Source organism: Phycodurus eques, chromosome 15, assembly GCF_024500275.1.
Source record: "Phycodurus eques isolate BA_2022a chromosome 15, UOR_Pequ_1.1, whole genome shotgun sequence".
In the NCBI taxonomy this organism is placed as follows: Eukaryota; Metazoa; Chordata; class Actinopteri; order Syngnathiformes; family Syngnathidae; genus Phycodurus; species Phycodurus eques.
The window spans coordinates 23,932,016-23,946,819 of NC_084539.1; the positions used below are offsets into that span (position 1 = coordinate 23,932,016).

At 45.0% G+C, this 14,804-nt stretch overlaps 2 protein-coding genes across 6 annotated transcripts in view; both read left to right on the forward strand.

The window, feature by feature from the left end:
• Positions 1-824: 824 nt before the first annotated feature.
• Positions 825-3,679, forward strand: prpf38a (pre-mRNA processing factor 38A). The gene is made up of 2 exons (XM_061698711.1): positions 825-1,488; positions 3,015-3,679. Exons 1-2 carry the CDS (start codon positions 1,106-1,108, stop codon positions 3,556-3,558), a joined length of 927 nt encoding a protein of 308 aa, XP_061554695.1. The 5' UTR covers positions 825-1,105; the 3' UTR covers positions 3,559-3,679.
• A 4,449-nt stretch (positions 3,680-8,128) lies between these two features.
• The window catches only part of LOC133413947 (seizure 6-like protein), a 30,006-nt gene continuing 23,330 nt past the window's right edge, over positions 8,129-14,804 (forward strand). For 4 of the 5 annotated variants that reach the window (XR_009769938.1, XM_061698888.1, XM_061698890.1 and 1 more), the window contains exons 1-2: positions 8,243-8,301; positions 10,446-10,997. Coding sequence is in view for 4 of the 5 variants with exons in the window: in XM_061698888.1 (XP_061554872.1) it covers positions 10,889-10,997 (109 nt within the window). In the remaining variant the exon portion in view is untranslated. Of the gene's footprint in view, positions 8,302-10,445; positions 10,998-14,804 lie in introns of all 5 variants that reach the window. The other variant, XM_061698889.1, reaches the window with a different exon arrangement.

The window sequence follows — 14,804 nt, forward strand, 5'->3', positions numbered from 1 at the left end:
CCGTAGAAGAAGAAGAAGAAGAAGAAGAAGAAGAAGAAGAAGAAGAAGAAGAAGAAGAAATAGAAGAAGAAGAATCAAATATTTATTTTTAAGTTCAAATATTTCCCACTGATTTCAAATGCTTCCCCGTTAAAAATGTGACAAAGCGAAAAATAATTAAAACATACAATTTTTCGACTGACGAGTAATTGTTCGTTTTGTATCATTATTTTCTATTTTCCAAATGAATGGAAGCGCCAATCGTTCAACGTTCGTCCGTGTTGGTTTTTCAATCATCATGCTGTATTGTCAAATGGTTATTTAGCTTTTAGCTTTAAATGCTAATGCAATTTGTTCAATAAATGGGTGAAAATGAAGTTACATTTCTTCCGATTCCCACTCGTTTGGTAGGTGGGAGTAAAACTAAACGCGGCTGGCCAACGACCGATATGAATAGGTAGACACGACAGGCCCGTTTTCAGCTCCGTGCCCGCAGGGACGCTAATCAAGGGAGGTCAACATCGGCAGCGCATACCACGTGTGTAGGTGGTAAGAAAACCAAAGGACCAAGGATGCCAGCACTTGTGCTGCATACGGTTGCATAAAACGCCGTATAATTATGCCAAGGGAATTTAGCGCCCCTTTCACATGTATTTTTTTCTACTAATTGACAAAACAGTAACACTCATGAAAATCGGTTGAGAAGATTTATTTCAATGTCCACCCATTGCCTTCTACGGAACCGACGACCTCCCCAACATGGCCGTCACGTAGACTCGTCGGTTTGCCGGGCTACTTAAGGCGCTGGCGTATCTAGTCTTCCAATTTTTGCGACCAACCGCCATTCGGCTCAACCCGGAAAAAGAACACGAAGGCGGATGACACGAAACGAATGTCCAAATATTTCTCACTAATTTAAAGTGCTTTCTTATTAGGTATCTGACAGAATGAAACGCAATTAATTCATCTACATTTTTTACTGGTGAGTACATGCGCGTTTTGAATCCTGATTTTGGATGGCCAACGGTTGGATTCAAGGCGGAAATAGAAAGCAAACCGGAAGTGAACAAAGGGTGAAAGGTCGGTGGATGTTGAACGCAACTCGGGAAGCTTTTCTTTAGATGAAATGGCCAACAGGACGGTGAAAGACGCCAACAGCATCCACGGGACGAACCCGCAGTACCTGGTGGAGAAGATAATCCGCACTCGCATTTACGAGTGCAAGTACTGGAAGGAGGAATGTTTCGGGCTGACGGCCGAGCTGGTGGTGGACAAGGCCATGGAGCTCAAGTACGTGGGTGGCGTGTTCGGGGGCAACATCAAGCCCACGCCGTTCTTGTGCCTCGCCCTCAAGCTGTTGCAGATCCAACCTGAGAAGGACATCATCGTGGAGTTCATCAAGAACGAGGACTTCAAGTACGTGCGCCTGCTCGGCGCCATGTACATGCGCCTGACGGGCACGGCCGTGGACTGCTACAAATACCTTGAGCCGCTCTACAACGACTACAGGTGACGGAACACACCTGACACTCAGACGATCAAACTCGTAGGTCGACTTGCCATGACAAGAAACTGCTTGACAAGTCACTGTGCGGAGGTTTTTCAATTCGAAGGTACTTCTAGAGATCGAGTGGTGTGTGTGTGTTGGTTTTTTTCCTCTCTTTTTTTTTTTTTAAATACAGCCAATACCGATTATTAGAAGTCAAGGAGTTCGATAACCCATATTTGGAACTGATATTCGGAAAGGAAAATATTGGGAGTAATATAAACACCAACACTCAACTTTAATGCCTTATATGTTTATGAAACAGTTTTTCAGATTTGCAACATTTCCCAGTTCCCAGGCTCAGCAGCATGTCTCATAAAGTTAAGTGAAAACATCAACAAATAAACAGCACCCGAAAGTTTTCGACAGTAAATTAAGCTTTCCTAAAATGTCAGTCTAGACATGTTAATCTTTCACTTGTCTTTGTTTTAAGATCAAGCAAAAAAGAAAAAGTGCAGGGAGTTTCCAGTGTCAGCAGCATTGCTTATAAAGTTAATTGATCATTTTAATAAATACATAAATAAATTGTTGCCTAAAGTTGACGCAGTTTTAAGTTGATCTTTTATCGGCCGTCGTATGTGTGTGTGTGTGTGTGTATATATATATATATATATATACGTAAAAAAAAAAAAAAAGCCCAATGTGTCAAAATACGGCCGACAATCGGTGTATCCCTAGTTCTACTTTAACACTTTTCTTCTGGTTACAAATACAGCCTGCTGTCAAACAAATCACGAAATCCTTGAATTAGGGTCTGTGGAACCAGGCTCTGGATCAGAAACTGTCACGGCTATGTCAGAAAGAAATATGAGATCTGATGTTTGAGGCGTTTTACTCATTTACATGATCCACAATTTGGGTTGAAATGCTTAAATAGACTTGCGCCTCCAGTTTTCTGTCCATACATGGCTCATTTTCATATCAATTGATCAATAATGGGAAAGACATGGCCCACTGAATGTCCTTTTGAAACTTTACTGTTATGCAGCTAGTGTATTTGAATGGACCACCATAGTTTTCTCTGTCAATACGGATTGCCCTTACTGGGAATGCCAAAAATGTAGGGTTATCAATAACTTGTTGCAAATAGGACTTCAAGCGTGGCTGTTTCAGCATGGGAAACCTTAAGCTCGAGGAAACTTCAAAAAAATGGCTGAATTAGACATTTTTTTCCCCCCAAGTGTCTTTACCGTTATTGATCTAATTTGATGAAAATGACCCACATAAAGAGACTACAGAGCTACAGCAGCTCCACTAAATACAAACCAAATCATTTGTTTTTGCAAAACATTTTTTGCTTTATGTGCCTGAATATCCAAAATGGATCCCAAACTTCAGGACTTTTAAGAGCGCTACCAAATCCTGGTCTGCTCTCATCTTTGATTTTCTCAAACATTGTCTCTGCATTATGTACCCTTACCCTTTTCTGTTTTCACTTGTCTGTTTCCCCCCTCCCACGCCCATCTGTCTCATAATCAAAACACGACAGGAAGATCAAGAGCCAGAATCGCAACGGCGAGTTTGAACTCATGCACGTGGACGAGTTCATCCACGAGCTGCTCCACTCTGAGAGGATGTGCGACATCATCCTGCCGCGCCTGCAGAAGAGGCAAGTCCTGGAGGAGGCCGAGATGCTGGAGACCCGCGTCAGCGCTCTGGAGGAGGACTTGGACGAGGCGGAGAGCAGCGAGGACGACGAGGACGAGGACGAGCGGGCAGAGAGGATTCCGAGCCCCGAGCCTCACCGCCGGGCCTACCGCGACGACAGACCCCGCCGCTCGCCGTCGCCCCGCCGCCGACGGAGCCGCTCGCCCAGGCGGAGGAGCCGCTCCCCCAAGGCCAGACGCAGCCCCGCCGACAGCCGCAGGGAGAAGCGCCGTAGCAAAAGCCCGCGCCGCCCGCACCGAGAGCGGAGACGTCGCTCCAAGTCGCCGGTGGCCCACCACAGAGGCCACCGGCACCGCAGCCACTCCAAGAGCCCCGACAAGAGCTCCAAGAAGAGCCACAAGAAGAGTCGCAGGGGGAACCAGTGACAAATGTACCTTCTCATTTGTACTTCCACTCTATGTTCTCCATTTTTAGATGATGACATACTTTTGGACACATAAGTTGTGCATAGCTTACATTTTGTCAATAAAGTTTGGGGGAAAACAAGTCGGTGTGGACGCTCACACTGTGACGTCGTCATCAGAGCACGGTCCACAAAAGTGATGAAGAGGTAGCGACGACACGGCCCTTTTGAGCTGCGTGCCTCCACTGACGGTAAGCTAGGAGGGTCAATGTTGTCAGCGCAGCGCTGAGTGTGAATGGCAAGAAAACAAAAGATCAAAAGGATGCCGCTGCGCTGTGCTGCATGTGCTTGCCTTTCACCGGTAAAGATAAGAAAAATAAATAAATAGAATGGGCCTCGCGGTGCCACTGATGCCAATCATTTCATTAAAGGCAACCCCGAGAGTGCCAGCCATTCTTGAACATTTTTCAACCCCCACATTATATTGTGTTCTACGATTGTATATCCACCCAATCTACCAAATGAAAGAATAGACTCCCTTCTTTCAGCAGAAAAAGTTTGTTTCTACATTTTTCAGTTTTTTAGTAATCAGCACTTGTGTGTATGTGTGTTTATATTTATTCATATATATATATATTTATATATCTATATATTTATTTATCTATATCTATCTATCTATCTATATATATATCTTTATATTTATATATCTATCTATACATCTCTCTCTCTCTATATATATATATATATATAGATATATATAAGGCGGCACGGTGACCGACTGGTTAGAGCGTCTGCCTCACAGTTCTGAGGACCGGGGTTCAATCCCCGGGCCCGCCTGTGCGGAGTTTGCATGTTCTCCCCGTGCCTGCGTGGGTTTTCTCCGGGCACACTCCGCTTTCCTCCCACATCCCAAAAACATGCATTAATTGGAGACTCTATAAATTGCCTGTAGGTGTGAATGTGAGTGTGAATGGTTGTTTGTTTCTATGTGCCCTGCGATTGGCTGGCAACCAGTTCGGGGTGTACCCCGCCTCCTGCCCGATGACAGCTGGGATAGGCTGCAGCACGCCCGCGACCCTAGTGAGGAGAAGCGGCTCAGAAAATGGATGGATGGAGATATATATATATATATATTATATTATATGAAATGCAGCCCCATGGGGGGCACAAGCCAGTGCAAACTGTAGGCCGGTCCCAAGCCCGGAAAAATGCAGAGGGTTGCGTCAGGAAGGGCATCCGGCTGAAAACTTTGGCAAACAAATATGAGCGTTCATCCAAAGAATTCCATACCGGATCGGTCGTGACCCGGGTTAACAACGTCTGCCACCGGCGCCATTGGAAATTCAGCTACTGTGGGTCGAAGTCGAAGAAGAAGAGGTGGAAAGCGGGTTCTTCGGCAGAAAGAGAAGAGAACTGAATGTGGGGACTTTGAATGTTGGGACTATGACAGGAAAATCTCAGGAGTTGCTTTACATGATGATTAGGAGAAAGGTTGATATATGGTTGATATATTGTGTGTCCAGGAGACCAGGTGGAAAGGCAGTCAGGCTAGAAGTTTCGGGGCAGGGTTTAAATTACTTTACCATGGTGTAGATGGGAAGAGAAATGGAGTCGGGGTTATTTGAAAAGAAGAGTTGGCTAAGGAAGTCTTAGAGGTGAAAAGAGTATCAGATCGAGTGATACTTGAAATTGAGGGCGTTATGTATAATGGGATTAGTGGCTATGCCCCACAGGTAGGATGTGACCTCGAGGAGAAAGAGAAATTCTGGAAGGAGCTAGACGAAGTGGTTCTGAGCATCCCAGACAGAGAGAGAGTCGTGATTGGTGCAGATTGTAATGGACATGTTGGTGAAGGAATTAGGGGTGATGAAGAAGTGATGGGTAAGTAAGGCATCCAGGAAAGGAACTTGGAGGGAAAGATAGTGGTAGACTTTGCAAAAAGGATGCAAATGGCTGTAGTGAACACTTTTTTCCAGAAGAGGCAGGAACATAGGGTGACCTACAAGAGCGGAGGTAGAAGCACGCAGGTGGATTACATCTTGTGCAGACGATGTCATCTGAAGGAGGTTACCGACTGTAAGGTGGTGGTAGGGGAGAGTGTGGCTAGACAGCATAGGATGGTGGTGTGTAAGATGACTCTGGTGCTGGGGAGGAAGATTAGGAAGACAAAGGCAGAGCACAGAACCATGTGGTGGAAGCTGAGACAGGACGAGTGTTGTGCAGCTTTTCGGGAAGAGGTGAGACAGGCTCTCGGTGGACAGGAGGAGCTTCCAGAAGACTGAACCACTGCAGCAAAGGTGATCAGAGAGGCAGGTAGGAGAGTACTTGGTGTATCTTCTGGCAGGAAAGGAGAGAAGGAGACTTGGTGGTGGAACCTCACAGTACAGGAACTCATACAAGGAAAAAGATTAGCTAAGAAGAGGTGGGACACCGAGAGGACCGAGGAGAGGCGAAAGGAATACATAGAGATGCGACGTAGGGCAAAGGTAGAGGTGGCAAAGGCCAAAGAAGAGGCATATGAGGACATGTATGCCAGGTTGGACACTAAAGAAGGAGAAAAGGATCTATACAGGCTGGCCGGACAGAGGGATAGAGATGGGAAGGACGTGCAGCAGGTTAGGGCGATTAAGGAAAGAGATGGAAATATGTTGACTGGTGCCAGCAGTGTGCTAGCTAGATGGAAAGAATACTTTGAGGAGCTGATGAATGAGGAAAATGAGAGAGAAGGGAAAGTAGAAGAGGCGAGTGTGGTGGACCAGGAAGTGGCCATGATGAGTAAGTTAGAAAGGCATTCAAGAGGATGAAAAATGGAAAGGCATTTGGTCCTGATGACATTCCTGAGGAGGTATGGAAGCATCTCGGAGAGGTGGCTGTGGAGGTTTGGACCAGCTTGTTCAATAGAATTGGCGTGTGTGAGAAGATGCCTGAGGGATGGAGGAAATGTGTGCCGGTGCCCATTTCTAAGAACAAAGGTGATGTGCAGAGCTGTGGGAACTAGAGAGGAATAAAGTGGATGAGCCACACAAGGACGTTATGGGAAAAAGTAGTGGAGGCGAGACTCAGGAAAGAAGTGAGTATTTGCGAGCAACAGCATGGTTTCGTGCCTAGAAAGAGGACCACAGATGCGTTATTTGCCTTGAGGATGTGGATGGGAAAGTACAGAGAAGGTCAGAAGGAGCTACATGGTGTCTTTGTCGATCGAGAGAAAGCCTATGACCGAGTGCCCGGAGAGGAACGGTGGTACTGCGTGCGCAAGTCTGGAGTGGCACAGAAGTATGTTCGAATAATACTCAGGACCTGGACAACTTGCTGCGTTTGATGGAACCATGAATTCTGGTCTGAAGGAGAAATTTCGGCCATCAGTTTGTGATCTCAAGCTCAAGCGCACTTAGCTTCTGGAGCAGTACAACAATCCAAAACACACCAGCCAGTCAACTTCTGAATGGCTTCAAAAAAACAAAATGAATGCTTTGGAGCGGCAGAATTGAGACCGATTGAAATGCAGTGGCACGACCTTGAAAAGGTCATTCATGCTCGAAAACCCTCAATTTTTATCTGTGTTTCTATTGTTGTTTTGGCAGTGGATATGGCACACAATAAGTCTGTTCAGCAAACACCTTCTTCATGAAGTCATTTAAGTGAATAAAGCAAATGATGTTTCTGTAGGGCCCAATGTATGTGTTGTTGTTTTTTTTTCTGGGAGTTCAACATTTAAACGCGTGTGTCGACTCCCATATATTGTTATTCTTTGATTAGATTTTTATTTGATGTTCATGCTCTGATTAAAAAAAATATACTCTTTACTTGAGTAGTTTTTTCGTTGAGTACTTTCTAACTCTTACTCAAGTAAATATTGTGATGACTACTTTTTTACTTGAGTACATATTTGGCTACTCTAGCCACCTCTGTGTGTGTGTGTGTGTGTGTATGTATATATATATATATCCATCCATTTTCTGAGCCGCTTCTCTTCACTAGGGTTGCGGACGTGCTAGCCTATCCCAGCTATCATCGGGCACAAACAAACAAACAACCAACCAACCATTCGCACTGACATTCACACCTACGGGCAATTTAGAGTTGTCAATGAACCCAGCATGCATGTTTCTGGGATGTGGGAGGAAAGCGCAGCGCCCGGAGAAAAGCCACGCAGGCACGGGGAGAACATGCAAACGCCACACAGGCGGGGCCGGGGATTGAACCCGGGTCCTCAGAACTGTGAGGCAGACGCTCTAACCAGTCGGACACCGTGCCGAATTATTTTCTTCTTTCATATTTCTTCATCCTTTTCCGTTCTGCCCCTTTTTCATTTTCTTTTTCAATTAAAAAAGAATTTGGGAAAAAAAATACCGCAAATAAGTGGGAAGTTCCGCCAATAACGGGGGGTGGGTTCCCCAAAATAATTCCGCAAATAAGGGAATCCACGAATACCAAAAGCCCGAATATGCGGCGGTATACAGTGTGTTAGCATTGTGCACCGATCAGAGATAGAGTGAAAAAAAGTGACAGAGAGAGAGAGAGAGAGAGAGAGAGAGAAAACGAGAGCTACAGAGAAGGGGGGCGTGCGTGTGTGCGTGTGGGTTTGAGCGAGGGAGGACGCTGCAGGAAGCTGCACCGGCACGAGGACATTCGAGTTCCGGTCGCACGTGCCAACAGATCCTCCCGCGGACCCCCGTACTGAGGACCCCCGCCTTGGACGTCTTGATGTCTCGGCGCACGTGCGTGTTCCTGTGGCTGGCGTGCAGCTGCGTCACGGCGCGTGCAGGTCAGACATCGGTCGTGTGTGTGTTTGAGCTCCAGCTGCCGCGTGGACGACCCCACCTGCGTGCTCGCTTCGCTCTGCAGCGCGTTCACCGCAGCGCGCGTGGATGTAAACATGCGCTGCGGTGAACGCGGGCGTGGGGGGCGTGTGGAGAGGGTCCCTGCGGTCAATTCATTCGGGACGACCGATTGCACGCAGACATGCAAATCCTCAACTGGTCCCAATATTTGGAACACCTCCGTGGAAAACTGACAGACATGCGTCGACTGGTCGCCAGTGGGGGGAAATATGAACAGTTCCCAATTAGCAGCCAGGGTTAGCACAAAGCCTTCAGACTTGCGCCAAAAATGTCAGGAAAAGCCTACTCGAACATGTGAACTTGATTTGGGATGAACCAGAGCAATGTCGGCAGGTGCGTGTTGTTGAGCGAGAGTCTCACTGCGATTGGTTCATTGTGAACACAGCTACATCTCCGGTTATAAGAGGGTGTGTACACCTTTGCAACCACATTGTGTATCTCGGTTATTTTTACTTCTACTCTTGACTTTTAGAACTGTAAAGGATAGCCAATAATAAGCACTGCGCATTTTCGGTCACTGATGTTTGTAGAGTTGTGTGATCCGGTCGTATGATGTTTTTTCCCCTCTCCTTTTATGTACATTCACAGAACCCGTTTTGTTGTGATTTATTGTAAGGGTGGCCGAAAAAAATGAACTATTCATATTCGTACGGTGGGTACGGAAAATATTCAGCCCCCCTTAAATGTTTCACTCTTTGTTAATTTGCAGCCATTTGCGAAAATCATTTCAGTTAATTTTTCCCCTCATTAGTGTACACACAGCACCCCATCTTGACAGGAAAAAAAAAAAAAGATTTGTTGAAATTTTTGCGGGCGACTGGTTAGAGCGTCAGCCTCACAGTTCTGAGGACCCGGGTTCAATCCCCTGCCCCGCCTGTGTGGAGTTTGCACGTTCTCCCCACGCCTGCGTGGCTTTTCTCCGGGCACTCCGCTTTCCTCCCGCATCCCAAAAACATGCGTGCTAGGTTCATTGAAGACTCTAAATTGCCCGTAGGTGCGAATGGTTGTTTGTTTGTATGTGCCCTGCGATTGGCTGGCAACCGGTTCAGGGCGTACCCCGCCTCCTGCCCGACGATAGCCGGGATGGGCTCCGGCACGCCCGTGACCCGCGTGAGGAGACGTGGCTCAGAAAATGGATGGATGGAATTTTTGCAGATTTATAAAAAAAGAAAAACTGAAATAAGTCTTCAGACCCTTTGCTGTGCCACTCATCTATTGAACTCGGGTGCTGTCCATTTCTTCTGATGATCCTTGAGATGGTTCTCCACCTTCATTGGAGTCCAGCTGTGTTTGATTTCACTGATTGGACTTGATGAGGAAAGCCACACACCTGTCTAACTATAGAAGACCTTACAGCTCACGATGCATGTCAGCGCAAATGAGAATCATGAGGTCAAAGGAACTGCCTGAAGAGGGCGTGTGGGGCGGTGGGTGGGGGGGGTCGTCTGGGGGAGTGGCATCGGGTTTCTGCGGCCCCCGCCGGGTGGCCAGTTGTCGCCGGCCCCGGGTCCCTCGGCGTGGGACGCGTCCCGTCCGCCGGGCTGCTCTCGGGTGGACCCCTGGGCCTGATCCCGCCCCTCGATTGAGCGGGCGGGGTCCTCAGCCGCCGCGGTGCGGCCGCAGTAATTGCAGGACACTTCTGTCAGTCTTTGCGCGTGCAAAACGGTATCAATTCGCTCGCATCTATCCGCAGACACACACCCCTAGGACTCTTTCACTGGGTGTGGAGTCACGCGCTGACCGCGACAAAGAACTCATGAATATGCAAATTGCGTGTGTATCCCCTCACTTATACTCTCGTCCTGTAGACTCAGATAATTGACATAATGAATGCCACCGCACTTCAGTTGTACAGCCGGGTCCACGACCCTGGTCCCGCATGCTTCTTCTCCTGTCCTTGTCCCGTCCTATCTTGTCCCGTCCTTCCCTCACAGGGTGTAGCGCTACAGCCCCGTGCAACACTCATATTTAACGTTTCATTGTTGTAGATAATGTAATGATTTACTTCTCTCATGCTGTTTACAATTAGTGCTTTTTTCGTTTGTCTTTGTTTCTCTCTCCCTTCTAGAAACTTTGTTCTGTTCGACGGATCAAGTCTGATTCTCAATAAACCTCAATTATAATACCGCAGCGGAAGCTTCAAAACTCCACTGTGACACAGTAAAACTGTTCCGGCATGAAAGGGATACAGATTTTCCATTCTGCTTGACCTAACAGCCGAACAGGACAAAAAAAAAACGGAGTTAATGATGGCAAACGTTTGCTCTCTTTTTTTTAGATCACAAAATCCTGACATTTGGACAGGGGTTTGTTGACTTTTAATGTCCACTAGAGACAAACGCGGGACTGTCAGGGGACATATTTACAACTCACATTCCCTGATGACAATTTCGTGTTCATCAATAAAGCGAACACGGTAACGTTGGAACCCAGAACCTCTTGACTGTGAGGCAGATGTGCAAACCACGAATAATTTGACCGACACTCGGTCAAATTATTAGGAGCAGCTCCATGTCGCAACGGTGTGGTCTTTTGTTGCCTGCAAGCGAAACGAGAGGACGTGAAGCGGAAATCCTTCCGCTTGAAGAGCCTCCGCCGGGTTGCACGACACCAGCCCGAGGTTAGTTTAAGTTAACATCAATCTACCATCAAATTAGCCACAAATTAAGGTCAAATTAACATCAAGTTAAGGTCAAATTAGTGTCACGTTAACGTCAAGTTGCCGTCAAATTAGCTTCCAGTTAGCGTCAAGTTGTTGTTTAGAGACAAGAAAAAGTGTGTTTAGGGTGAAGTTATTAGTTAAAGACAAGAAAAAGTGTGTTTGTGTGTCAACGTGCTATTTACTGACAAGAAAAAGTGTGTTTGCTCAATCTAGCTAAATAAATCTTGGTGCCAGTTGTCGCACATCGGTGGCCGTGACAACAGAAAAGATCCAAATAATCTTCAAATTTAGTCACATTTGAAAAACTATGGAAGCGTATTGCTGCCACACCAGAAAAGTTCACCAGCACGTTATAACATGATGAAGTTCACGTTTTAAGATGCTGAATTTTATCTTAAAACCTGTTAAGTTTGACTGCAGCGTTAGGCTAAACAAAATGAAGCAATTTCTTCTGATTCAGGTCACTGGTGGAGCTCTATAAAGGTACGTGGGCCTTTTAAAATCTTCAATCTCTTGAAACACTTTTCCTTATTTGTTTATTTTACAGTACTACAGCAGAGTAGCGTAGTTACGTAGCTATAACTTTGGTTTCTTAGACACAAAAACAAGAGTACCTCCATAGGGCTCCGCCACTGACCTGAACTGGAGGGAATTGCTTCATTTTGTTTGGCCGAATGTGAACGTAAAGCTTATTACGTTATAACTTGATAACGTATCTTGTTATAACGTGACAGTTATCACCTTATAACATAAACCGTATCACGTTGAAATGTGAAATTTCTCTCGTTAAAACGTAAAACTTATCACATTAAAACGTGACATTTATCACGTTATAACGTGAAATGTACCACGTTAAAAGGTGAAATTTATCACGTTAAAATGATCACGTTAAAGGATTAACCTTATCACGTTAAAACATGAAATTGATCACATTAAAACATGAAGTTTATCATGTTATAATGTGAAATTTAAAATCCTATAAAGTGAAAACGTGAACTTTATCACGTTATAATGATAATGATAATGAAGTTCATACTGAACTATATTTTTCTCCCTGTGGCAGCAATACACTCGCATAAAAAACAAACAAACTAAAATAAAATAAAAACAAATTGAAATTCAATTGATATGATTTATTTTGCAAAGTCACCGAGGGCTACTGTGCTAAGCTATGCTAAACTGCGAAACAACGCGAAGGTCATGTGATCGGCGTTAAGACGCTTGGTCCTACTCGCGCGGAGCACGGAGTATCTCCAACTGTTTTTGTCACCATCACAACGACACACAACATTTGTATTTATGCTAAACTGCTAAGCTATGCTAAGTCTCCTTGAAAGGTTTTCTGAGCTGCTGGATGAAATTCTTGTGAATTTATTTCTATGTTTGCTTCCTGGCGTCTGTTCTATTGAGCGCGCGCTAGCTGCTTAGCGGGATGGCGTGTGCGCTAGATTAAACGTCCAAATTGGCTCTTTGTACTTCCTGTCGCAGTGTTTGACCTCCTGTTTGTTTGCCTGGAGGCTTCCTGACGAGTGGCACTTACAAGGAAATGCAAAACTGTTTTTGTTGTTGTTGCTAAGAGGATGCATCACAGACAAATTAACCCACAAACACACTTTTTCTTGTCTCTAAATAACAAACTAACCCATAAACACACTTTTCCTGTCTGTAAATAAGTTATACCCAAAACACTTTTTTCTTATCTTAAAATAAAAAGATCAAAGAACACGAAAAGAACGCCTTGAGGGATGCCTCGGCGACGCTTTACTATGATACGGCTAAATTCATTAGCCGTATCAGTATATTATTAGCATGGCTACCATTAAGTGCTTATTAACAACTTTGCTATTGTGGTGCACGATTCCATAATAATGTTTATTAGCATGGCTGTTAGCATTGTCAGCATTAGCTGTATAAACTCATAAGCATATGTGCAAGCATAGCTGAAATAAATGTATTTTTTCAGGTAGTGTAAAAAAATGTTTTGTGAGATTAAACATAAATATTTAGCCAACAAAATTTCACATTAAGCCCCCTTTGCTATGATGGATTTGGGTGTGCTTAAGGAGAGTGTGGGGGAGGACTGAGGAGAGTGTCATGGCTAACAAACACGCACACTTTTGCAGCATCTTCACTTACTGCTAATCGCAGCACTAAAAGTGACATTAGCGCTTTTTTAATCCCCGCTAATCTCGGCTAACGCACACACATACACACACGCACGCGCGCGCGCACACACATGCACAGTGGCATATCGGGAACGTTTCCCTCTCTTTTGGGAGCATAATCCCCGAGAGGATTAGAATGTTTGACAGAAGTGGTCGATGCCAAACGACTTTCGCTTTTTCTTCTGGCTGTCAAACCCTCAGCAGTCGGTTGCCATGACGACCACACACACACACACTTCCATGTTCAAACAACTTTTGTGGAATCGTCTTACTGTCGTGTGCATGTGTAAGTTTGCAGGTCGGGATGCCCGCAAGCCTCTAAAAGCTAATGTAATGTATAATTGTTGTTGTTGTTCAAATCTACAGAAGTGAAAAATACAATTTTAATTATCAAGGATCATTTTCATTTCACAAATGTTGACTTTCATGTCTGGATGGCTTGATGAAAATGTGAAAAACTGCGCGTCATCATCATAGTCATCTTCATCATCATCATCATCATCATCAGGCCTGCTTGGAAAAGTGTTTACTTTTGTGTGTGTGCGTGTGATTTTCTCCAAAATCGGACACAAGAAAGTGGTTTGTGGTCCGTGTGTGTGTGCATTCACTGTCTCTGTAATGCTCCCCTGCCTATATATAATATCTATATAAAACCCCAATTCCAATGAAGTTGGGACATTGTGTTAAACAGAAAAACAGAATACAATGATTTGCAAATCATGTTCAACCTATATTGAATCGAATACACTACAAAGACAAGATATTTCATGTTCAAACTGATCAACTTTATTGTTTTTAGCAAATAATCATGAACTTACAATTTGATGGCTGCAACACGTTCCAAAAAAGCTAGGACAGGGTCATGTTTACCACTGCGTTACATCACCTTTTCTTTTAACAACATTCAATAAACATTTGGGAAATGAGGACACTAATTGTTGAAGCTTTGTAGGTGGAATTCTTTCCCATTTTTACTTGACGTACAGCTTCAGCTGTTCAACAGTCCGGGGTCTCCGTTGTCGTATTTTACGGTTCATAATGCTTCATTTTCAATGGGAGACAGGTCTGGACTGCAGGCAGGCCAGTCTAGTACCCCCACTCTTTTACTACGAAGCCACGCTGTTGTAACACGTGCAGAATGTGGTTTGGCATTGTCTTGCTGAAATAAGCAGGGGCGTCCATGAAAAAGACGTTGCTTGGATGGCAGCATATGTTCTCCAAAAGCTGTATGTACCTTTCAGCATTTATGGTTCCTTCACAGATGTGTAAGTGACCCATGCCATTGGCACTAACACAGCCCCATACCATCACAGGTGCTGGCTTTTGAACTTTGCGTCCATAACAGTCCGGATGGTTCTTTTCCTCTTTGGCCCGGAGGACACAATGTCCACAATTTCCAAAAACAATTTGAAATGTGGACTCGTCAGACCGCAGAACACTTTTCCAATTTTCATCAGTCCATCGGCGGCGTTGCTGGGTGTCATTGATAAATGGCCTTTGCTTTGCATAGTCGAGTTTAAATGTGCACTTACGGATGTAGCGCCGAACTGTATTTACTGACAATGGTTTTTTGAACCGTTCCTGAGCCCATGTGGTAATA

What these genes read in the sequence shown, in the direction of transcription:
- prpf38a (XM_061698711.1), top strand. Translation starts at nt 1,106, where the DNA reads ATGGCCAACAGGACGGTGAAAGACGCCAACAGCATCCACGGGACGAAC. An exon ending in CCGCTCTACAACGACTACAG is followed by an intron (nt 1,489 to 3,014) that starts GTGACGGAACAC and finishes AAAACACGACAG; the next exon opens with GAAGATCAAGAGCCAGAATC.